At 41.5% G+C, this 25,255-nt stretch overlaps 1 protein-coding gene across 8 annotated transcripts in view; it reads left to right on the plus strand.

Moving 5' to 3' along the window:
* Positions 1–25,255, plus strand: part of PLCH1 (phospholipase C eta 1) — a 253,565-nt gene that overhangs the window by 25,210 nt on the left and 203,100 nt on the right. For 7 of the 8 annotated variants that reach the window (XM_027543071.1, XM_027543077.1, XM_027543032.1 and 4 more), the window contains exon 2: positions 5,299–5,417. In XM_027543071.1, the coding sequence (XP_027398872.1) occupies positions 5,339–5,417 (79 nt within the window). In that variant the 5' untranslated portion in view covers positions 5,299–5,338. Of the gene's footprint in view, positions 1–4,059; positions 4,189–5,298; positions 5,418–25,255 lie in introns of those variants that run through there. The other variant, XM_027543012.1, reaches the window with a different exon arrangement.

Consider the following 25,255-nt stretch of genomic DNA (forward strand, 5'->3'; position numbering starts at 1 on the left):
TGAACAAAGCTAGTGGAGGTGATGGGATTCCAGTTGAGCTATTTCAAATCCTGAAAGATGATGCTGTGAAAGTGCTGCACTCAATATGCCAGCAAACTTGGAAAACTCAGCAGTGGCCACAGGACTGGAAAAGGTCAGTTTTCATTCCAATCCCAAAGAAAGGCAATGCCAAAGAATGCTCAAACTACCGCTCAATTGCACTCATCTCACACGCTAGCAAAGTAATGCTCAAAATTCTCCAAGCCAGGCTTCAGCAATATGTGAACCGTGAACTTCCTGATGTTCAGGCTGGTTTTAGAAAAGGCAGAGGAACCAGAGATCAAATTGCCAAATCCGCTGGATCATGGAAAAAGCAAGAGAGTTCCAGAAAAACATCTATTTCTGTTTTATTGGCTATGCCAAATCCTTTGACTGTGTGGATCACAATAAACTGTGGAAAATTCTGAAAGAGATGGGAATACCAGACCACCTGACCTGCCTATTGAGAAACCTGTATGCAGGTCAGGAAGCAACTGTTAGAACTGGACCTGGAACAACAGACTGGTTCCAAATAGGAAAAGGAGTATATCAAGGCTGTATGTTGTCACCCTGCTTATTTAACTTATATGCAGAGTACATCATGAGAAACGCTGGGCTGGAGGAAGCACAAGCTGGAATCAAGATTGCCAGGAGAAATATCAATAACCTCAGATATGCAGATGACACCACCTTTATGGCAGAATGTGAAGAGGAACTAAAAAGCCTCTTGATGAAAGTGAAAGTGGAGAGTGAAAAAGTTGGCCTAAAACTCAACATTCAGAAAACTAAGATCATGGCATCTGGTCCCATCTGCTACTGCTGCTAAGTCACTTCAGTCATGTCCGACTCTGTCCCATCACTTCATGGCAAATAGATGGGGAAACAGTCGCTGACTTTAGTTTTCTGGGCTCCAAAATCACTGCAGATGGTGACTGCAGCCATGAAATTAAAAGACGCTTACTCCTTGGAAGGAAAGTTATGACCAACCTAGACAGCATATTAAAAAGCAGAGACATTACTTTGCCAACAAAGGTCTGTCTCATCAAGGCTATGGTTTTTCCAGTGGTCATGTATGGATGTGAGAGTTGGACTATAAAAGCTGAGTGCTGAAGAATTGATGCTTTTGAACTGTGGTGTTGGAGAAGACTCTTCAGACTCGGAGAGCAAGGAGATCCAACTAGTCCATCCTAAAGGAAATCAGTCCTGGGTGTTCATTGGAAGGACTGATGTTGAAACTGAAACTCCAATACTTTGGCCACCTGATGCAAACAGCTGGCTCATTTGAAAGACCCTGATGCTGGGAGGGATTTGGGGCAGGAGGAGAAGGGGATAACAGAGGATGAGGTGATTGAATGGCATCACTCACTCAATGGAAATTGGTTTGGGTGAACTCTGGGAGTTGGTGATGGACAGGGAGGCCTGGTGTGCTGTGGTTCATGGGGTCGGGAAGAGTCGAACATGACTGAGCAACTGAACTGAACATGAATCCTGTCTGCATGCTTACTTGGCTTCTTTTATTTCTTATTGCTGCTTTAGAGTTTTTGGAGTTGGGAGATTCTGAGTAGAGTTGATTACAATTTCTTATTCAAATCACATATGTAATTCTGTAGAAATATGTTTATTCATATGTCTAGAATGTCACAATATATTAGTAAGTTATCAAGTGAAAAAAAAGGCTTCAAAAAATAGAGTTTAGTTTTTGTTTAAAAAAAAAAAAAAAAAAAAGGACCACAGTGTCCATGGCAGTTGTCTTTGGCTGATAAGTGATACCACTATATAAGTTCTTTTTTGGTTTTTCTACTTGCTTCAAGCACTAAAAATGGATAAAAATAAATTGTTAAAGATAAATACACACATATAAGCATTTTATGTGACTTTCCCATCCACTAAAAAAATTTAGATTAACCGTGTTTCAAAGGCAGAATTTGAAACTAGTTTTAAGGAGTTGTTTCTTTAGGTGATATTCCTTAGTCACTGCCAATTATTAATTTTTAAATAAGGATTAGAGATTTAAATATTCTATAGAGTTCCAAATGTAACATATATTAAATAGCAAATATTAAATCAATGAAAGTGTATTTTAGTGGCAATTTTCACTCATTATGTTCACACAAATGGGATCACAAAACACTCAAAAGACTCCTGCTTTGGGACTGCTGAGACTGGAGTTCCTGCTAGCTTTCTTGAGGAGCTAGCAATGCGGTCTTGCAAGTTACACCTACTTTCTGAGCTACACCTACTTTCCTTCTGGCTACACTGCATGAGATTTGGCTGAGCTGGTTTCTAAGGTCCCTTTCAGTTACTTCTTCCTCAGTGAGCACCTGGCCCCTGGCTCAGCTAATTCTGGTTGTGGCTAAGGTTGGCTTTGTTGCGTAGCGGTTGCTCCCCCTGCCTCTGCCCTACTGACTCCATTCATTACCTTCACCTCCATTACCTCTCAGTTTTGAAATCATTTGCTCTGACTCTGGAAGCCAGAGCGGGCACTTCCTTCAGTCTCAGACTGGAGGGAATTCAGGAAGTGGGGTGTATGACAAAGGCGTCACTCGTGTTTACCAAGGGCCTGTAGTGTGTGCACAGCTCAGGGGCAGCTTACTGTCTGCTCTTCAGCAGCGAACAGATGCCAGGGGAGGTAAGACATGCCAGTAATTAACCAAAATAGGGGACACACAGCCTGGTGACCATAGTGCTCAATTACTTATCTTTGTGTTCTAGTTTAATCATTTAAACTGAGTCCCCTCCTCTTAAAAACACCTACCCAGCAGAGCTCGTCATCCAAACATACCACTTTAAGTCCCATTGCTGCTCACCCTAGCAGCAGAAGTGAGTCACTTACTCCAAGGTCCTCATCTCTCCCTACATCTGATTAAAAGGAAGGGCCAAATGAGGGTCAGGTATGTGTGTGTAAGTTTTAACTATGTACAAATGCACCTTTTTTTTTTTCATCTTCCCATCCCACTAATCTTACTTGGATTAAAAATGAACAGAGAGCAAAATAAAGACTGAAATAAAGAATAAAAAATAATAAAAGAATAAAAATAAAATAAGGACTAAAAAACCAAATTGTAAGATCAAGTTAGTAAGGAAAAATTAGCATGAATACAGACAGAGCTCTCCTTAATTCTGGATAACCTAAAATATTTCTAATCATAATTATACTTTTGTAGAAAATAGTTACTACTGGTATTACTGAAAATTATTTCTAGTTCGTAAAAAGTATTCTTATTAAAAACATAATGTATACGTGTATGCAAAAGTGAATACATGGATATATATAGAAATGAATATGCTGTTGCTCAGTCATGTCCAAAACTTTGTAACCTCATGAACCGTGTCATGCCAGGCTTCTCTGTCCATGGGGATTCTCCAGGTAAGAATACTGGAGTGGGTTGTCATGCCCTCCTCCAGGGGACCTTCCCAACTCAGGGATCAAACCCAGGTCACCATCATAGCAGGCAGATTCTTTACCATCTGAGCCACCAGGGAAGCCCAGAAGTGAATGTATGTATAAATAAGTAAATGCATAAAAAGACTGGAATGACGCACACCAAGCCAAAGTTATCATTCCAGGAAAGGGACATGAAATGAGGCAAGTGGCGATTTTGGATGAAAATATTTTTGATGCATTTCAGTATTGAGTTTTTTTTAAAAAAAATTGGTGAGCATATCTAACTATATAACTAGAATACTTAAGACAATCTTTGTAGTATGGTGTATTGGGTGGGGAGAGGGCAGGGAGGGTTGTCGCCATAATCATTTGTTTTCTGTCCCATTTTACAGTTGGTTGCAGGGGTGATTTTATCTTGGTGGGACGGGACTCGTCTTCAGCCTGAGGGAGTGGGAGAAGCAGCCAGGTTCAGCCGAGTGTCTGTGTGCTTAGTCCCTCAGTTGTGCCCGGCTCTTTGTGACCCTTTGGACTGTAGCCCGCCAGGCTCCTCTGTCCATGGCATTTTTCAGGCAAGAATACTGGAGTGGGTTGCCATTTTCCTCCTCCAGGGGATCTTCCCAACCCAGGAATCGAACTCTTGTCTCCTGTGTCTCCTGCATTACAGGCAGATTCTTTACCCGCTGAGTCTTTGCAGAAGTCAGGTGGGAGTGGGGTATTAAGAGGAGAAAATCATTTGCTCTGACTCGAAGCCAGAGTGGGCACTTCGTCCTGGAGCCAGAGAAAAGGTAGGTGAGGTTGTGGTTAGGGGAGGGAGGAAGAATGAACGTTGGGGAGCCAAGGAGAAGCGCTGGCAAGAGCTTTAGGAACCTCTACTAGTTGTGGTTCCATTAATGAATAGGCACAGCTCTGGTTGTTTATTTTCATCAGCACTTACTGACTGCCTTTACAAAAGTCTAGATTGCTTTAATAGGACAGATGACAAATTGTTACCCACCTGTTGGTTTTCCTTCGTGCCAGCCTTGCTTGGTTTTCCCTGGCTTTATTTTGTGATCAGAAAAGGAGTTGGAATTCTGAAAAGTTGCTTTAGCCAAATGCTGGGAACAAAGGGAACCTTGTTATGCACATCAGCTTTTGGAGGCATTTAATTCATCAGCTCGGATCTCTGCCTTTTAAGTCCTCGCTCTGGTTAGCACTGTGTTTCTCTTTCTGTGGAGGAGCAAACCTTCTGGAGAAGCCAGACCCACTGCTTGTGTACCCGGCTCTGGTTACACAAATAAGCTCAGTCTGATCAGAGGCAGGCCCTAGTGGTCCTAAGTGGCACCCATAGTGAGTCCAGAAGAGGGAGACAAGCTTTGTTACTATGTTTGCCTGACCCCTGGCTACATGGACACGTTACAGTTTCCAAGATCTCCATGGACGGATCATAAATGTAGTCCTCCAGAGTGTGTTGACTTAAAAAGTCAGGAACTGGGAATGACAGTCACCCTTCTGTTTTCACCTTCCCTCCTGCAATTGAGCTTTCCTGAAAAGCGACCAGCATAGGCTGGTTTGAGTCCTGGCTGAGTGGGCGAGGCCTGGAGCACAGAAACCAGTCTTAAAACTTGTTCCCTGGTGGTGGCTTGGTTTTCCCCCAGGACAGCGGTAACTTTGAGCCCTGTAAGGCACTATTAGAAAAAGCTCCAGCGATGCTGTGTTAAAGGACCTTCTACTGGGTGGGAAAACTTTTGGGAAATTTCTTGGGGCCTGGTGGGGTGGTACCAGCTCCCCGTGTGGAGGAGGTGGGAGCCCTGTGTGCTGTCCCCGAATGCCTGGGGACTGAAAGCATCAGGCAGCCAGTGTGGGCATGTGGCTGCTGCTTTCTTCTTTTTTTTGTCTCATTCTGTTTCCCTTGACAGGGCAATTTGGTTTTGATGCTGTGCCAGCAATCTTCTGACAATGAGTTACTGGAACTTGGAGAAAAGGAACTGTGTGCAGTACCGCAGGCATTTTCTGGTGGACAACAGTCCGTTTCATGGTGAGTTGCCTTTTCTACTCCTGTAGTTGGATCTTTTGTTTCTGACAGCACTTTTATTCCAGCACTCCGGATGCAAATGTGGTATAATTATCGGGTTGAACCAAGAGCTTGAGTTAACTTGCTGATGAAAAATTACCCAAGAAGCCCCACCGGACTCCTTGCCCACAACTGGAATTGGCATGCCCCACCTCAACAACCATAACCGCATCATCACTTTCTACCTTGAAAGTTAGTTTATGTCAGGGCCTTTCCTCCTCTTCCATGCTATCAACTTCAGTCATATTCCTTCCTTTCTGATGTTTGAAATTTGAGGGGCTAGACCCACAAGTAGTATTCAGTTAATATTGGTGGATCATCAATCAGGGCTTATAATGAGCCTGGTGTGTGCGTTCCATCAGGCACCGTACAAAACAGAGCAGGTCATGGCACGTAACCAGTAACAGGGTGGACGAGTGCAGCTGTAAATCAGAATGGTCAACATTAGTCATTTTCATGTAACAGGGTGGACGAGTGTGGCTGTAAATCAGAATGGTCAACATTAGTCATTTTCATGACAAACTAAGATGAATTGCCATTACCCTGCTGCTGTATTTGTCTTGTGATAGACAGTTAGGGGTAAACTCTGTCAATCCTGATATCAGGATGCCCTTGGGTGAAACTGACTCCAGTTGAAACGCGTGTGTTGGCAGGATTTGGGGAGTGATCTCCATCAAGAGTTAGTGGAACTGTAGCGAGAAGAGAGATTTCATGAGTAGAGTGCTGCTGAACAGAATCCTTAACCTAACCTGCCTTCTACTTTGTCAGTTTGGTTTTTCTTCCGCAAGTTAGTGCAGACATAATGTTTTTTATTGCTTTAGATTAACTTTAAGATAAACTTAACTCTACTTTGTCAAAGCATGCTTTGCCATGTTTTTTTCACGTTCATTATACCACCTTGCTATGGAACTTTGCTAGATAGAGGATGCCTTCATTTACAGGTCAAGAAAGGGAGGAAGAGAGGAAAAGACCAGCCCAAGTTGGCATAACCAGTTATTAGCAAAGTCAGAGCTAAAATTTTAGCCTCTACTCTTCCAGGCTGACTCTCTCTCGGCATTGTATTGGTGAAGACCTCTTAGCAGAGGAGATGAAAATATTGTAACTTAACACTTTGGCACTGAGTTCTGTTTTGCTTTCCTGTGAGCCTCCCCTAAGGACCCTGTTCCTAGCTTCATCTCTTCACACAGTGTTTGCTGTTAAAAATTTACAAATTTGTTTGCTGTTACAAAGTGTGGTGTTTTCTGTTACAAATTTACTTGTAATAAAAAAAATACGATAATCAAGGAAACACAGGAGTTAGAAAAATTGCATTCTTTTTCCAAGTTTTGTGCCAGTTTTGAAAAAGTTCAGGTTTTATTCATTTGTTATTTTAGAATACCTTTGTCCAGACATCTAAAGGCTATAACAACTTAAAAACAATTTTCTATGTATTTGTATAGTTTTGTTACCACTTAGTGAATTACCGTATTGCTGGTAGTTATGCTGACGGCTTGAGAAACATGGTCCTACCGAATCCGTTTAACACCTTTGCCTTTGTTAGTATTCATCCCATTTTGTGGATGGGGAAAGAGGTTTGCGGACGGTGCAAAGTGGTGATCCAAAATCACATTCATATCTGCTTAACTCCAGAACCCCAGTGTTTTCTTCCAGGCTCCATCTCCATTTTAATAGAGCAATTAACACTCTGAGAGGTTGAAGTTCTATTCAGCAGTGTTTGCTTCCTATTAACTAACCGTATCTGATCTTGACCAAGTTATATAATCCTTCAGATCTCAGTTTTCTCCTCTGTGAAATGAGTGTGCCGTTCTCCGTAATTTTTTAGGTTCTTTCCAGTTCTAGGTTCCAAGATTCCATTGAAGTATTTCTGAGCTTTACATTTGTATGTGTTTCGGGAGCTGTCTTGTTTCTAAACGTGAGATACACAAGGGGGCAGCAGAATACTTAAAATATGAGTTGATTCCTTCTTACATTGAGGAATTTCTCTTTTGAGAGGATTTAGAGATAGCAAATCTTCTCAAGATTAAAAGGATTAAAACCAATTAGAATTATGATTCTCTTCATTTATAGTAAAGCAGTAGCTTTAAGTATTTCTGATAGTATAAAATATCATTTGGATCTCTGTGCCAAAGGCTATGTAATTCAGAAAAGTATGATGCTTCTGCTCTTGCTGTGTATTTACCTCTGCAGAAAAATAATGCCTGTAAAGACAGGAGTTTATTTAACTTAATGGAGAATTGTGAGGATTCTTAGTATATTTTAAGCCAAGGGAGCACTAGTAATATAATTTTTATAGAGAATGTCTGAACATTTCTGAGAAAAGATAAGGGACAGGACATGTTGAATTAGAAAGGTCAGATTTCTTTTAGAGGAGCTTCTCCAGGTCTGCTGGTAACTCTCCTTACAAAACCAAGGCAAACAAAATGAAACAAAACCCCATTAATTATAAACAGAAAAGAACCATTTCCTCTGCAAGATAATAGACTTTTAGAATATGCATACTTAAGTAGTATTCCCAGGAGAAAAGAGCCACTTTAAAATGAGGGCTAGATGGGCTGCCCTGGTGGCTCAGTGATAAAGACTCCACCTTGAATGATGGAGATTTGGGTTGGGAAGACCTCCTGGAGGAGGGCATGGCAACCCACTCCAGTATTCTTGCGAGGAAAATCCCACGGACAGAGAAGCCTGGCAGGCTATGGTTCATGGGGTCGTAAAGAGTGGGATATGACTAAAGCCACTCAGGTCAGTTCAGTAGCTCAGTCATGTCTGACTCTTTGCGACCCTATGGACTGCAGCATGCCAAGGCTTCCCTGTCCATCACCAACTCCCGGAGCTTACTCAAACTTATATCTATCCAGTTAGTGATGCCATCCAACCATCTCATTCTCTGTCGTCCCCTTCTCATCTTGCCCTCAATCTTTCCCAGCATCAGGGTCTTTTCCGGTGAGTCAGTTCTTCGCATCAGGTGGCCAAAGTATTGGAGTTTCAGCTTCAGCATCAAGCGGCCAAAGTATTGGAGTTTCAGCTTCAGCATCAGGCCTTCCAATGAATATTCAGGACTGATTTCCTTTAGGATTGACTGGTTTGATCTCGTTGCAGTCCAAGGGACTCTCAAGAGTCTTCTCCAACACCACAGTTCAAAAACATCAGTTCTTTGGCACTCAGCTTTCTTTATGGTTCAACTCTCACATCCATACATAACTACTGGAAAAACTATAGCTTTGACTAGATGGACCTTTGTTGGCAAAGTAATGTCTCTGCTTTTTAATATGCTATCTACGTTTGTCATAGCTTTTCTTCCAAGGAGCAAATGTCTTTTAATTTTGTGGCTGCAGTCACCATCTGCAGTGATTTTGGAGCCCAAGAAAATAAAGTCTGTCACTGTTTCCATTGTTTTCCCATCTATTTCCCATGAAATGATGGGACTGGATGCCATGATCTTCATTGTTTGAATGTTGAATTTTAAGCCAGCTTTTTCACTCTCCTCTTTCACTTTCATCAAGAGGCCCCTCAGTTGTTCTTTGCTTTCTGCCATAAGGGTGGTATCATCTGCATATCTGAAGTTATTGATATTTCTCTGACAATCTTGATTCCAATTTGAGTTTCATCCAGCCTGGCATTTTGCATGATGTACTCTGCATATAAGTTAAATAAGCAGGGTGACAATATACAGCCTTGACGTACTCCTTTCCCAATTTGGAACCAGTCCATTGTTCCATGTCTGGTTCTAACTGTTGCATCTTAACCTGCATACAGATTTCTCAGGAGGCAGGTTAGGTGGTCTGGTATTCCCATCTCTTGAAGAATTTTCCACAGTTTGTTGTGATCCACACAGTCAAAGGCTTTGGCATAGTCAATAAAACAGAGGTAGATGTTTTCCTGGAACTCTCTAAAGCCACTGAGCACCTTCAAGCTCTCACATAGCTTACAGGTGGGTTATAGAGGTCAAGAAAAGTAAAAATAAAAATGTAACATTTGTATACTGTTTCACAGTTCATAAAGTGCATTCATAGCCTCTTTTTCCGAATATAGAGGAGGTGAGTTCTCATTGGAACAATGTAGAAAATTACCCACAATCCCACAAACCAAAGAGTAACACTAACCTTCAGTTTCTGTCCAGTCTTTTATCTTTTCTCATTTTTGCAACAATCCTGATCTAGGAATAGAATATTTGGAACAGGTAGGAAATGGTGGGTGCTGGCTAACAGTAATGAGCTGGTTGAATTGACTTAATTCTGTGTCAGTGAGGAGAAGACCTCTGGTAGGAATTATGATGAGGTTTTTTTTTTTTTTAATTTCCCACTTGTCTGTCCTTTGCCCCGATTTTTAGTGAGTCTATTGAATCCAAAGGGATTATAAGCCTATCAAAGAAGCCAGTTGCTAGAGGCTTTTTCTAGTTGGATTTTGTTTCTAATTTGTTTGATATAGAGAAAAAACTTGGGCAAAGAATAATTTGTGTAGTATGAACCTTGCTTTAATGGCTGATATTTTCGTAAATTGTTCTCATTTGAAAATGACCTGTATCCTCAGCTCTTTCTCTTGGCTGTTGTGAATTGCTTCATTTTTATCTGATTTGGGACACAGATACTTAAACCAATTGTCAGTATATTTACTATTTAACATATATAATTTCTAATGCACACAAGTTTTTTCAAACATTTGAGTTTCTCCAAGTCACCTTGGAGGTGACTTAATTTTTATTTCTAGCATTGCTTTTTATAATTGTAATACTGGAAAACCAACATAAGTAGGATTCTTATTTGACTGTAAAATTTGTAGTTACCTTTGCACTGGCAAAAAGCAGCATATCCTTTTGGGTGGAGGTTGTGGGGGGTTGGTGTGTGTGTGTGTGTATGTGTGTGTGTGTGTTTTCCTAAGTCCTTCCTGATCATAGAGAGACCAGTAGCAAGGACTGACAGGTTTTTAGGACAAATGTCATTTATTCACAGAAGAAGAGTGGAGAGGTTTACCTCACTGGAATTTCATCCTGTCAGATCCTGCCTGGTAAATATGCAAGGAGAATGAAGTTATATAGAAGTGAATTAGGGTTCTTATTAATTTAGGCCAGTTTATTAGCAAGTTATGACTTAAGCAGCCTGCCTGCTTTAGGGGTTTGGGGCATTACTACCTTTTTGTTTTTTTTTTAAGAGTGTCATTGTTTTACTGAGTCAAAGCCTAGCTTTTCCAGCCAATGACTGTATAAACATTCTCTTCTGGGTCCAGAAAAATACCAGTGCATAGAGAATACCTATTAATGCAATGATAGTCAAGATATTGTGGGCATCATTAAGATCAAAAGTATTATTTCTTGGAGAGGAACACTACATGGAAAAAATTTCAAAGACAAATTGAGACAAAGAGTTAAAAAAAGGCCTTAAAGGAGAGAATGCATAATATATATAAATGTTGTAAATTTAATAGAACTAATTTTGGAAGCAGCTTTGCCCAGTGGATTCCTCTTTAGCCCCATACTCAGGCAGAAAGCATGGAGGACGGGTCTGTGATGTTAAGGGCATCTTGCAAATAGCCAGAGGCAGTGGAGGCTCAGCAAAAAGAGTGAGGCCTCTTGCAGGGGTCACCCTCCCACTGGGTTGCTGTGAACTTTGTGCTTTGGACCAAGTTTCCATGTCAGCAAATGCTGCTATTTAGGACAGATAACCTCTAAACATCTTCCTATGTGTTAAAATGTCAAGAAATGCTTGTTTCCCCACCTCCCCTCCTCAGGCCACTTTTAAATAGAGGCTGTTTGAGGAATTTGCTATGAATTAACTGACCATCAACGACTCAGTAGACATAAGTTTGAGCAAACTCCGGGAGATGGTGAGCGACAGGGAAACCTGGCCTGCAAAGAGTTGAACATGACTGAACAACAGCAGCAACCAACCAAATTGGTCTACGTACTTAATCCTCGCTTGTGACAAGTTAGAGTTCGCCATTCAGGCCTTAACAAAAGTAGACACTTGTGTGTAGTTAGACATAAACTTTATTGTGAGCTGGTGAGGCAGACTTACTCTATAATCTTATGGTCACATGATGTTCTTCCTTCATCTCTTGGAGACAGAGAAAATTCTCAAAACCTCAGTGAAATGCTTTTTATATCAAAATTCAAAATTCATTATTTTTACTCCTCTTCCCCCCTTTCTTCATGATGGGCATTCCATTTATAACTTGTTTATTGAGCATTCTCAATTTATTGTAGCATATACACAAAGTTGTTTTATTTTTCACCAATTACTAAAACAGCTTCCCTGGTGGCTCAGATGGTAAAGAACCTGCCTGCAATGCAGGAGAATTGGGTTTGATCCCTGGGTTGGGAAGATCCCCTGGAGAAGGGAATGACAACCCACTCCAGTATTCTTGCCTCGGAAATCCCATGGACAGAGGAACCTGACGGGCTACTGATCGTGGAATCACAAGTTGGACAAGACTGAGTGACTAACACTAACATACACAAAATTGTTTTATTTTTCACCAATTACTACTTTGAAAAATAATCTTTGCAACATCTGGGGCAAATTCTATTACTTTTTGGCTACTTTTGGTTATTGAGGTGCTGTGTGCTCATGCGTGCTTAGTTGCTCCTGATTCTTTGTGACCCTATAGACTGTAGCCTGCCAGGCTCCTCTGGCCGTGAATTTCTCCAGGCAAGAATACTGGAGTGGGTTCCGTTTCCTACTCCAGGGGATCTTCCCAACCCAGGGATTGAACCCAAGTCTCCTGTATCTCCTGTATTGGCAGGTGGGTTCTTTACCACTGTGCCACCTGGGGAGCCTAGTTGAGGTCTAGTCCAGTTTGAAATGTTAAAGTCAAACTCATTTAAATCCTGTCTCCTCCCTTACCCCTGGCTCAGGGCTGAGAGTGGGCATTCTTCTGGCCCTGCTATAGTTCTTCTCCTTAAAGAAGAATTCAAAATCCTCAGATTTTGGTACTAGGAAGAGGGATGGGGGAAGCAAAGGCCTTTGAGCCACACCCCAGCCCTGTTTGTTTGTCATTGGTGGTGAGATGATCAAGACTCTGGTTCCATCTTTTATGAATATTTGGTTTCACTCTGACCCCTCTGTCACCTAAGACTCTGCAGAGAGGAGCTGCTGTCTCCCTTCAGCCCCACCCAATGTCCATTTCTAATTCCCTCTAGCTGAGGCCTGGCTTCCCTTGCCCTGAGGACTCTTGGTGAGGGGGAGCGGGTGACTGCCTGGTCCCTGCCCCTTTTCTAATCTCCGTGTTTCTGCATGTGGATTTCTGTGGGCTCTGGAGGTTGGGCCGGCTATAAAGTTGCTCCCGTCCTCCTCCCAGACCTGCTGACCTCTGTCTCTGTCTCTTCTCACACTGTTATGGGCGCTACCCCTATAAGCCTTAGGAAGCCTCTCTGAATTATCTGAATTATTCTTTTATAGAAACATTACTTTGCCAACAAAGGTCCATAGTTTTTCCAGTAGTCATGTATGGATGTGAGAGTTGGACTATAAAGAAAGCTGAGTGCTGAAGAATTGATGATTTTGAACTGTGGTATTGAACTGCAAGGAGATCAAGCCAGTCTATCCTAAAGGAAATCAGTTCTAAAAATTCATTGGAAGGCCTGATACTGAAGCTGAAACTCCAATACTTTGGCCACCTGATGCAAAGAACTGACTCACTGGAAAAGACCCTGATGCTGGGAAAGATTGAGGGCAGGATGAGAAGGGGACGACAGAGAATGAGATGGTTGGATGGCATCACTAACTGGATGGATATGAGTTTGAGTAAGCTCTGGGAGTTGGTGATGGACAGGGAAGCCTGGCGTGCTGCAGCCCACTGGGTAGCAAGGAGTCAGACGCGACTGAGTGACCTGACTGAACTGAAATGAGCTCTTCCCCCGCTTGTCTCTGGGAATGACTGGTGCTCTGATTTTAATTCTCAGAGTACTGTCTGTGCTATTCCATGTGCCGAGGCTGTACACGCAATAGGGACTCAGGTCATGTGATTTTGAATAGATGGAATCCCACCTCCTCACCCCTGGCAGTTCTCCTTGGTCCTCTGTAGAGCCATGCCAGGCCAGTCTGTGTCCACTAACATTTTGGATTCAAGTGATGTCCTTTTCCCAAAGGTACTGGTGTTCTTTATTGTGCTTGCTTCTTGCAAGATTGTGTATCTGGACTAATCAGAACCAAACAACAATCAGATTTATAAAAATCTGTGGTGAGATGTCTCAGCCTCTTTTCCCCATTGGGAATCTGATTCAGTGGGCTTCTGGGGGGTGACTGGACCCACTGTGTTCTCTTTTGTCACGCTTTCCGTGTCAAGGTCATTCACATTCTGTAATGATGGAGGGCATGAAAAGACCCAGGTGGAGTGTGTACGAAAATGGCAAATTGAAGATCTGGACACCTGGGAAGCCCTGGTGGATGAGAAGTGAACAGTGTTCGGTCTTTGAAGCTTTAGTTGTTGTCTGCAATGAGCCTGTTGGGTTAAGTGATATCCTTGGCTGGCCCTTCCTGATAATCTCTCAAATTCTCTCAAACCTCTGGTCACTGGGAGTCCAGCCAAGCAGGCAGGCTACTGATTGTTTTATTCCTTTATGCTTGGGAATACCAATTTTCCACTTAACTAAGTTAGAAAGAAATATCTAATAAACAGTCAACTTTCCCTTCTGATTTGCAGACTTCTCACGTTTTAAATGGCTACTTATGAGAATTACGTCCCCTTAGACCTGTGTTACAAATTTAAGCCTTTGTTCTTTAAGCTGCATTTCCATAATTATAATTAATTTTCCTTTGCTCTCTCATCTTCCCCATTGTCTTTCCTACTCTGTGCCTAATGTATGCACAGAGATTGATGAGAGGATGAAATGTCTTTCCACAAGTAGTTTCAGGGTTCTTCCCGGGCAGCATAATTATGTAATTTAGTTATACAAAAGATCCAGATTTTTTTCTTTGATCAAAGTAATAATTATTAGTGATTGTATTTATAATCACAAACAAAGATTGAAAATTCCAGCTTGGTCCTTTACTCTGTGTACATGAAAAGTCATCCAATTGAATGGTGATAGTTGATATGTTTTTTAGGGCTCATTCCTTGAAGCAGGTATGTTTGGGGTTGTTATAAGTGCAAACTGTTGATTCCAAAGGGATATTCAGATTTTTTAAAAATTGGAAGCCCATAGCCTAGTGTATTTTTCACCCACTCTTGTAGCTTTTCCCATCTCTACATCCATAGCTCCCATCAGTGTGTACTTGGCTTAGATGGCTCCTCTTTTGCACCACGCTCAGATGTCCATCTTCCTATCTGATGGCTCCACTGATGCCTGCCGGTCCTCACACTCAGTATGTCTGGAGCAAAATTGCCTCTTCCCACTGGTACCTGACTGCCTTGCCAATCTTCTCTTGCTTCTCCTCCTTTGTTGCACCACAGCTATGCTGACTTTTGCATTCCTTGCCCACAAAATTAACTCCTTCTTTGCTTGGTTGGCTGCCACCCCATCCTTCAGAGCCCAGATTAAGGGTGCCCTCAAGAGAAGTTTATACTGACTTCCCAGACCAGATCACTCCCCCTTTTATGCTACCCTAGCACCCCATATTGCTGCCTCATTGCATTATCACTGTTGTAGTAAAACAGTTTTGTGATAACCAGTTTAATTTCTGTCCTCCTTGTATTCTAACTCCCAGGGTAGCAGAGACTGCTGTGACTTGTATCTCCAGTACACATAGAGTGGCAATGTATGTGCATGCTTGTGTGCTAAGTCACTTCAGTCGTGTCTGACTCTTTGTGATCCCATGGACTGTAGCCTGCTAGGCTCCTCTGTCCATGGGATTCTCCAGGCAAGAATACCGGGGTGGGTTGCCATGCTTTCCTCCAGGGGATCTTCCCAACCCGGAATTTAATCCTCATCTCCTGCATTGCAGGATTCTTTACCGCTGAGGTGTTTAATAAAATGTTGCTGAATGAATTTACTCACTTTAATAGGGGAGATAAGAACCACCTGTTTCATTATTTTTTTCACTCTTAAGTTTGGCCTTTAATCTTTGTGCTGTGGAATGCATCAGTTCTCCTGCCGCACGCTTTCTTCTCCCCTTCACTCATGCTTTTGGCTTGGAGAACAAAAGAATACACCTAATACACCTAAATCACACCTTCTGGGACTGAGAAGGAAAAGACAAGTCTGCTGAGAATCCTAGTATGCTCTAGAAAAGATGATTGCAAATGTGTAATGCCTCAAAGTGGAAAAGGATGAACCCATGTCTTCAAAAGAATTTCTTAGACGTTTTGAATTCATTTAATAATACCCTCCAGAATTTCCCTGTTGGTTATATATACTGTGACACAAGTTGGTGGACAGCCAAATGGAGGGCGATTTAATCTCTCCTTGGCTTCCCAGTTGGCACAGTGGTAAAGAATCTGCCTGCGATGCAGGAGAATAGGGTTCAATCCCTGTGTCAGGAAGATCTCCTGGAGAAGGAAATGGCATCCCAGTCCAGTATTCTTGCCTGGAAAATTCCATGGACAGAGGAACCTGGTGGGCTACAGTCCATGGGGTCGCAAAGAGTTGGCCACGACTGAGCACATCAGCACAGTACAACTATGAAAATAGAGGTTTTGTTCATGTAAAAATAACAGTTAATAAAAGCTGTTTAATTGCAGTGTTTTGCATACTATTAAAATTCTCTGCTGCTTGGGTCTGGAAAGTCTTCAGGCACAGAAGTGAGTGTTATCTGTGGGCTAATTCTTACCCCAGAAAGCAGAGAATAGATCTGCCCCAAAACCAAAGCACCAGTTTCCTCAGTAAGGGAGGAGGAAAGGAGGCCTGGGGGGTGCATGGTGAGAATAATCAAGCACAACAGAGCTTCTTTAAAAGTTAAAGAGATGCACTTTTATTTCAGATTTACAAACAAGAAAATGGTGAGCATCTAGGCCTTTTATCTGAGAATCTCAGGCAACATGAGAGTACGATTCTGACTTCTAGGCAGCAAAGTTATCCTGAGAATAATACCTACTTGGGTAGAATAAATGTAGAATCTGTGAAAACATTTTTTTTTCCTGTCAAATTTTGTCTTGTCCATATTCCTTTCTTGGTCAGAATGTGTGACTGACATATAACAGTGATTTCAGAACTTCTTGTATTTAAATGTAGAAGATGGTGACTTATTCCCAATTAAAAAGGAGAACAGTGGACGCATTTATTATTTAGTGTGCTGTTTTATTCCTTGGCAACTTGAAATTGAATATCAATGCATATCCACAGTGACCATTTTTTGAAATTATACCAGTGTCAGAATTTCAAGGTATTGTGCTTTCAAGCCAGTAGAAGCTTATCTCTAGAGACTTGTATTAATTAATTCTTTAAGTCAGTGGTTCCCAGCCTTGGTTGCATGTTGGAATCAGCTGGGTATATTAAAAAATACCAAAAACTGTGGGTCCCAGCCCAGAGGTTCTGATTAATTGCTCTGGGTTATGGCCTGGGCCTGGGGGAATTTTCAGAACTCTGCACATAATTCCAGTGGGGGCAACCAATTAGATTCTGGTGGGTTATAAACCCCAGACTTAAGGTGGCAAAAACATATTCTCTCACCAGAACTATAGAATTCATGAATTTGATCATGATTATTTTCTGTGATGATAGCCTGTTTTATACTGACTCTTGAAGGTATGGAAAGAGGGGACATCTCATAAGATTATGGATTCAAGTGTGTGTTTGAATATAGAAGCAGAAAATATAAAAGTCATTTATGCTTGGCATTTTGTGGTTTTCTATTAATTTTTATTCACAATTTTTTTTTATAGCAATACAGGCTCACTGTTGAAAAGTTGGAGAGTACAGGAGAGACTAAAGAAATAGGAAGAAGTAGTCTATAATCTCAGTATGTGTTTTAAGTCTGTACTTTCTTAAAGTGATTTAAAAACCAAAGACCAAGTAGTGATTCTCCACTCTAGTTATACATTAGAATCTGCTGAGGTGCTTAAAAGATATTGGTGGTTGGGTTCTACCCAATCCTCGTTAAATCATCTCTGGGAGTGGGATGAGTCCTCCATCTTCATCCTTTCATTCCTTCTATCTGTATCTTTCTGTCTAACTTTGGGTGATTTTGATGCATTGTGAGGGGTGATACTCACTGGGCTAAAATTGTTTGTTTGTATTTTTCCCCCCCAAAAGGTAATTGTATTTATTTCTTTATTTTTGGCTGTGCTGTGTCTTTGTTCCTGGGAGGGCTTTTCTCTTCATTGCAGCGGTGTGGGTTACTCTCTAGTTGCGGTGCCTGGGCTCCCCATTGTGGTGGGCTCTGTTGCTGCAGGGCATGGGGTCTAGGCACACTAGCTTCAGTACTTGTGGCTCCCAGTCTCTAGAGCATAGGCACAATAGTTGTGGTGCGTGGGCTTAGCTGCTTTGAGGCATGTGGGATCTTCCTAGACCAGAGATAGAACCTGTATCTCCTGCATTAGCTGGCAGTTTACTGCTGAGCCAACAAGGAATCCTTGAGATTGTTGATTTACTAAAATATTGATCTAATCAGTAAACTAAGTTAAATTAATTTACTGATTGAGGACAGTATGTAATTTGCTAGTCTGAGCAAAAGTGATGCACGAAACTCTTTTATGCAGAGGAGTGAGAGGGGCAAGTGATATGTTCACCTTCATATAGTTGTTTTTTCCTAACAGATTTATTTCGTATTCCTTCTAATATTGTGCTTTCTTAGTGCCCTTTTAGTGTGACTTGTCTGAACTTTATAGCTGAGATATTTGTTGCATGAAACACATATATTCCCTTTAGTGTTAGTTGACCTCACAAGGTTATTCATAGCCTCCTGATGGTGAACAGAAATACTTAGGGAAGATTCTTAACAACAGGAAGCAGAATGTATAAATGTTTTGCTTTGATTAATCTATAATGAGGACTGCACAGTTCACAACCTGTTAAAGGATAGATGCAGAAATAAATGTGAAGCACAGGAACTGGGAGAACAGTACCATCGTTTGGAGTACAGCAGATTAGTCTTGAGTGTTATTAGAATTGTGTTTATCTACACTGGAAAACTAAGGGGTGCTTAGAGATTGAGAGAGGTGTACACGTTTTGTTGTTGAAGGCAAAGTTTTTAGCTCCTGTAGACATTTGTTCTGCCTCACTTCACATGTGAGGAAGCTAATTCTCCAGGTCCCTGTGTTGCTAGAAGTTCAGAGTTGTGAAGGAGAAGAAATCTTGTCTTCTCAGATCGTTCTTTGCACATTGGAGTCATATAGGGGGACACAAAGAGGATGTTAAGATATTTAGGTTTAGATCTTGTCAGGAGGAATTGGTGGATTCTATATTCCACTATTCTTGGGGTGTTTCTATATCAGGAAAGGTTAGGGCTGATGCTGAATCAAGGTTGTCATTAGGACTGGCAATGCTGGTTGCTTTACTAGCACTGTCTTTTTGAAAAAACCTTTGTTGCAGTATAGTTGATTTATAATGTTGTATTAATTTCTGCAATACAGCAAAGTGGCTCCAGTTACACATATGTATTCTTTTTCATGCTCTTTTCCATTATGGTTATCACAGGATATTGAATAGAGTTCCGTGTGCTATACAGTAGGACTTTGTTGTTTATCCATCCTATATATATAATAATTTCCATCCAGTATTATCTCTTTTAAGTTTTCCAACAGACAGTTTTAGAGATGAAACTAAGAGAGGTGAACATTGGGCCAAAACCACATGTTAGATTATGGTGTTCAAACCGAGGTTTGTCAGCCTAAAATCCAGTTTTTCTACTATTGTGACACAGTGATGTATTCAGTTCAGTTCAGTCTCTCAGTCTTGTCTGACTCTTTGCAACCCCATGAATTGCAGCACCCTAGGCCTCCCTGTCCATATGATGTATTACACATAGTTTTTTCTTCTAGAGCAGTTGAAGGTTGGGGACAGGTGGGATGGATTTGAATGTTTTAAAAGAACTTGAGACTTTTTAGAAGTCATTTGAGGATTTCACAGAAACACCATGGTGAGCTGCCCTTGGGCTGAGAAGGGGGCTTAGGGAACTGGGGTGGGGGTTGAGAGGAGGCATCTACTGGAGTGGTGCCTCAGAGCTTGTTAGAAATGCTGACTCACAGCCCTCCTGAACCTGCTGAGTTGGAATCTGCAATTTCCCCAGATCTAGGTGGTTTGCGAGCACAGTAAAGAGGGGGCAGCACTGCTCTGAGAGATGTACTGGGCTTGTCCTCATGAGTGAGAGATTAGTCCTTTTTCTTCGAGGAACAGGTTAGAAGAATGGGGTTAGAGGAAGAGAATGACCTCCACCAACCAACACACTGAGAGGATGGAAACTTGTGTGTGTAGTTAAGGATATGAGCAACACCCCAGTCTACAGCATGCATGGCATAGCAGAGCTAGAAAGGATTTGAGAAGCCATCTCATGGGGAATTCTAAGCAGAACCTGTAGCTGGGCTTCAGGACGTTGTAAAATCTCTGAAAACATTATTCCAGATACTCTGTGTTTATATGGATATACATTTGTTCATCGCCTCCTATGAACAAAGTCCTTAGCTTTCATCATATTTCAAAGTGATCTGTTACTCCTTGCCCCTTCTGAACACTGTAAACCTTTGACTAAAACCACTCTCCTTCAGAGATGAGAAAGCATATTCATATTCAACCATCTAGTAGAAGGGTTAATTCAAAAAGCCAGCATTCTGCCAATCCAACTCAACTGGGCTTTATGATCTGACTGAGCGCTATGAAACTCTAAGTGGATTTTCTGTGAGATAAATCTTGCAAACCTCTGTGTTTTCTGATTATGGGAAATGGTTAGATCTTTTTAATAGCATTGGAATATTGTGACATGAAATCAGTTTTACCTGAAAGCATGTTAAAATCTCTTTGTGTTGGCCAGGTGAGTATGAAGTGTTCATTGCAGGGCTGCTGTAGGAGGGCCTGAGCATCGTGCATCGGTTCCTCCATCACTGAGGGCAGGCAGCAGGGCTCTGTGAGACAGGCCTCTCCTCATCTGGGGACATCCAACTGACTTTTTTGCGTCTTCATGGCTAATAAATGGTTAGTGACAGGGAGGCCTGGCGTGCTGCGATTCATGGGGTTGCAAAGAGTCAGATATGACTGAGCGACTGAACTGAACTGAACTGAACTCTCTGTGGGGAACCAGGTGCTGAACTTTACAAATAGTCATATAATCCATGTAGCATTTAGATCAAGTAATGATTTCACTATCTGGTAATTTACTATCTGGTAAAGTGTTGACTCCATGAATCCAAAGGACATTTAGAACATTTTTCATTTCTAGGGATAAAAATTTTAAAACTACCATTTTGTAAAACCACAGATGAATACCTTTAGTTGTGGAAGTTAACTCTTTAAAGTGGTCCCTCTTTAGTACTTCCCTGGTGGCCCAGTGGTTAAGACTTCGCCTTCCACTGCAGGGAGTGCTGCCTTGATTCCTGGTTGGGGAGCTAAGATCCTACTTGCCTCAGGGTCAACGAACCCAAACATAAAACAGAAGCAATATTGTAACAAATCGATAAAGACTTTAAAATAGTACACATCAAAAAATCTAAAAAAAAAAAAAAAAAGTCCCTCTTTGCATCTCCCAAGAAATAGTAAGAGTGTCCAGGTCTTTGTGAATTATGTTAGTGGATGGTTGTTTTTCAAGGACAAATGCTCAGTCTCAATATCTCAACTTGTAGCCTGTGAGTGCAACTGTCTTTCATGGATGTATGTTCCTATGTTAGCTCCTGAGAACCCATCTGGGAAATAATATTCTTATATGTCCCTTACTTTGAGCATTTGGAATCTCATAATTCTATTTTTTGATCCCCTGTCCCTTCCCATTTCTCCTAAATTATATAAATCAGTGTGGATGTTTAATATCTGGCAACCGTAGGTACCATGCTTCTGATACTAGTAATGTAAAAATTTTCTTGGCTAGATAACAAGTCTGCATAAATCATGGTACTAAATTATTTCTAAATTAGATTAATTTATATAAAGTGATAAAATGTTATTGGTTTCCTATTTTATCATCTTTAGTATTCATGAAGGAGCAGTTCTTTCCTCTTTTCTCCAAGGTCTTTAACAAAATTAGCCTTTGTAACCATTTTTGTGCTAGTTGACTGTGAATGAGGAGGACTGATGAAGCAGAAAATTAAAATACTTCTGATGTTGTAATTTTAATACTAATCATTAATCTACACTTCAAACTTATTTTTCTCATTGATAAATTTATTGCTTTTAAAAATGTATTTCTATCTTAATAATGTTTTTTTGTAGCTACTTTGCCCAGTTAGATTTTTGAAATTCTTGCTATTTGTATAACTTGTCAAGGAATGAGAATTTTGGCAACTAAAATCACCTTGATCGTTTGCAGAAGGCTTAATTATATATGCTGTCAGGCATTTCCCTGCCTGTGTGTACAGATTTTTAAGTTATGAAACATAGGATATCTTGGGTGTATTTTCACCTTTAAGAGAGCATGCTTTTGTTGTAAGTTCTTCCGAGAGGTTAAATTAATTCCTATTTTTGAAGTAAAAAGCCCCAGAGTTTTCGTATAGAATTTTCAGGGTTGGAAAAGACCTCAAGAAATTATTTAGTGTAGTCAGTTGTAAGATTGTTCCCAGAATGAAAGCTCTAGAGAGCAGGGAACATGACTTGAGGGCCTGGCATATGGGAGACATCCAGTAATTGCTTGGTGAATGAGTTAGTAACCTCCCACATCTTATCAGTGAGGACCCTGAGGCCTGGGAAGGTTAAATGGTGGGCCCAAGGTGGGTCTAAGTGAACTCTTAGTAAGCCAGTAAGCAGTGAGAACCAAGGCCTGTGCAGTGTAGTGCAGTGTGTGGTATACACCACGTCACACCTTGTGCCTGTGGTCTCATTCTAAGTAGAGGCAGTTCGCTGATTTCCAAGCGCCGCTGTAAACTATCAGTCATTTGTCCTTGCTCCAAGCCCTCACTCCCCCATGGGATATTGCCCTTTTCTCCTTCCTGCCTGAAATATTTATTGACCTGGGTTCTGTGCTAGAGATTCAGCAGTTAACAAAGAAGAAATGTGCTGCCATCTAAACAGAGCTTCAGCCTCGCCTCTCTGCTGTTACTCTCGTTCCCCCAAAGCTCACATGGGACCTTTACTTTTCCTTTGGAAATAATTTATTCTCATAGAAAAGTTGTGGAGAAGGCAATGGCACCCCACTCCAGTACTCTTGCTTGGGAAATCCCATGGACAGAGGAGCCTGGTAGGCTGAGGTCCATGGGGTCGCTACGAGTCGGACACGACTGAACGACTTCACTTTCACTTTTCACTTTCATGCATTGGAGAAGGAAATGGCAACCCACTCCAGTGTTCTTGCCTGGAGAATCCTAGGGACGGCTGAAGCAACTTAGCAGCAGCAGCAGCAGCAGCATAGAAAAGTTGCAAGAATAAAAGTGCAACAAAGAACCTCCATATATCCTTTGCTGCTCCTGCTAAGTCGCTTCAGTCGTGTCTGACTCTGTGCGACCCCATGGACGGAAGCCCACGAGGCTCCCCCGTCCCTGGGATTCTCCAGGCAAGAACACTAGAGTGGGTTGTCATTTCCTTCTCCAGTGCAGTGAAAAGTGAAAGTGAAGACGCTCAGTCGTGTCCGACTCTTGCCGACTCATGGACTGCAGCCTACCAGGCTCCTCCGTCCATGGGATTTTCCAGGCAAGAGTACTGGAGTGGGGTGCCATTGCCTTCTAGAGTTACACTATTACAATCATTGATCTTATATCGAACTATACATTTGATCAACTGCTTCAAGTCTAGTCATCATTTCCGTTGAAGTCTCAGTCATATACTTGGTAATACAAGAAATAATAATCTTGTGAAACAAGTAAAATACCAATGGTATATTTAATAACATTAGTGGAATTAAAAGTAAATATTTTAGCCATGAGCCTCCCACACCAGTTTTTTTTTTTTTAAAGATTGTCAAGACTAGGGAATGGGTCACTTCGAACAGAAATCTGATTTTTCATGTGGTTCAAATGTGTTACATTAAAGCATTTATCAGGTACAAAAATACAGCATTCAGTTTGAATTATAGCACAGATATCTCCCTGAGATGCTGTAAGGTGTCAAGGGTCTTGTTACCCAGATTTGTTTACTGTTAAATTTTACCCTGTTTGCTTCATCATTGTATGCTTGCATACCCCCTCTCTCTCACCACACACACACACACACACACACACACACACACACACACACACACACACACAGAGTTACTTTTTCTGAATAACTGAGAATAAGTAGCGTATATAGTTCTTTGTCCCTAAATGCCTCAGTGTGGATTTCCTAAGAATAGGAATATTATTCTCTTATATAAGCAGGGTATAATTATCAACCTAAGTAAATTTAACATTGATAAGGCCATTTAACTTCTTTCTAAGGTTCTTTATTTTTGAAGAATTTTTTTTTCAACTGTTATCTACAGGGAAACAGATGTGGGAGACGGAGAATAACAAACATGTAGAAAATGTTATAGCATCGTAAAACCTTCCAGGCTCTTAGGGTGAGGGCCAGCTTCACATGCACGTGATCTGTGCCTTAGAAGGGCCCTGTGCTTAGTTTAAAGCTCTGCTATGGCTGTCCCGAAATCCTTTATTTTGGGGAAAAAGCGCCATATATTCATTTCATACTGAACTTGTAGATTATGTAGCTGGTTGTGCTGAGAGTCCTTCTGTACTGGTCTAGGATCTTTTGCATTTGTTCTTGTAGGTCCTGTTGGAGATGAGGAAACTGAGGCTTAGAGGGGCTCAAAATAACTTGGCTCAGATTGCTGAACCACCTGGTGGAACCCAGATTTGACCTCAGGTCTTTTTTTTTTAGTATTTGGTTTTATTTATTTGGCTGTGTCAGATCTTAGTTGTGGCATAGAAACTCTTAGCTGTGGCATGTGGGATCTAGTTCCTTGACTAGGGATTGAACCCTGCACTGGGAGTGCAGTCTTTAGCTGCTGGACCACCAGGGAAGTTCCAACCTCAGGTCTTTTTGATCCCATATCCAGTGGTTGTCACACCGCTTCCAACTACTCCATGCCTGCAACTCTCCCTGTATGGTGATATTTCTAGATTTGGACTTGACCTGTCCTTTCTGTTTTTCTCCTTAGGTTTCTGCTTTCTTTTTGGTACCACTGGCTTGCTCTTTCATGCTAAGTTCCTGGGGTAAAGTGTTAACTAGAAGGCCATTTGGGAAACTTAAATAAGTTGTTAATTTTTGTCTCAAAGGAACTGCCTATGAGTAGTTTCTATATTAATCTTTTACCATATTTGTAGGGAAAAGGCTGCCTGTGGTCACTTCCTCATTCACCCTTACTGTGTATCACAATTCCGGCAACTGGTTTCCTTCATGCTTCCAGCTTTTGGACTCCCTCTTGGTGGCTCAGATGGTAAAGAATCTGCCTGCAATACAGGAGACTGGGTTCTATCTCTGGTTTGGGAAGATCCCCTGAAGAGGGGAATGGCAACCCACTACAGTATTTCTGCCTGGAGAATTCCATGGACAGAGGAGCCTGGCGGGCTACAGTTCATGGGGTGGCAAAGAGCTGGACATGACTGAGCGACTAAGCATATACACTGTCATCCTTTATGGTCCAGGTCCTGCTTTATTCCCAGTCTGTCTGGGAGTTGGAGAGCTGTTTGGAACCTGAGTTCCTATGGTGGGTCTTCCTGCTCAGACCTTCTTGGTGTCGTTAGGCCTGATCCATTCTAGGCCCAGGGATATATCAGTGAACAAGGCAGACACCATTCCTGCTCTCAAGGAGCCTACGTTATGTTCCTATCCATTCTGTGTCCCATCTACCTGTCAGGATGGTTATTAGCCAGAAAAATAACAT

Source organism: Bos indicus x Bos taurus, chromosome 1 (assembly GCF_003369695.1).
Source record: "Bos indicus x Bos taurus breed Angus x Brahman F1 hybrid chromosome 1, Bos_hybrid_MaternalHap_v2.0, whole genome shotgun sequence".
Taxonomy (NCBI): domain Eukaryota; kingdom Metazoa; phylum Chordata; class Mammalia; order Artiodactyla; family Bovidae; genus Bos; species Bos indicus x Bos taurus.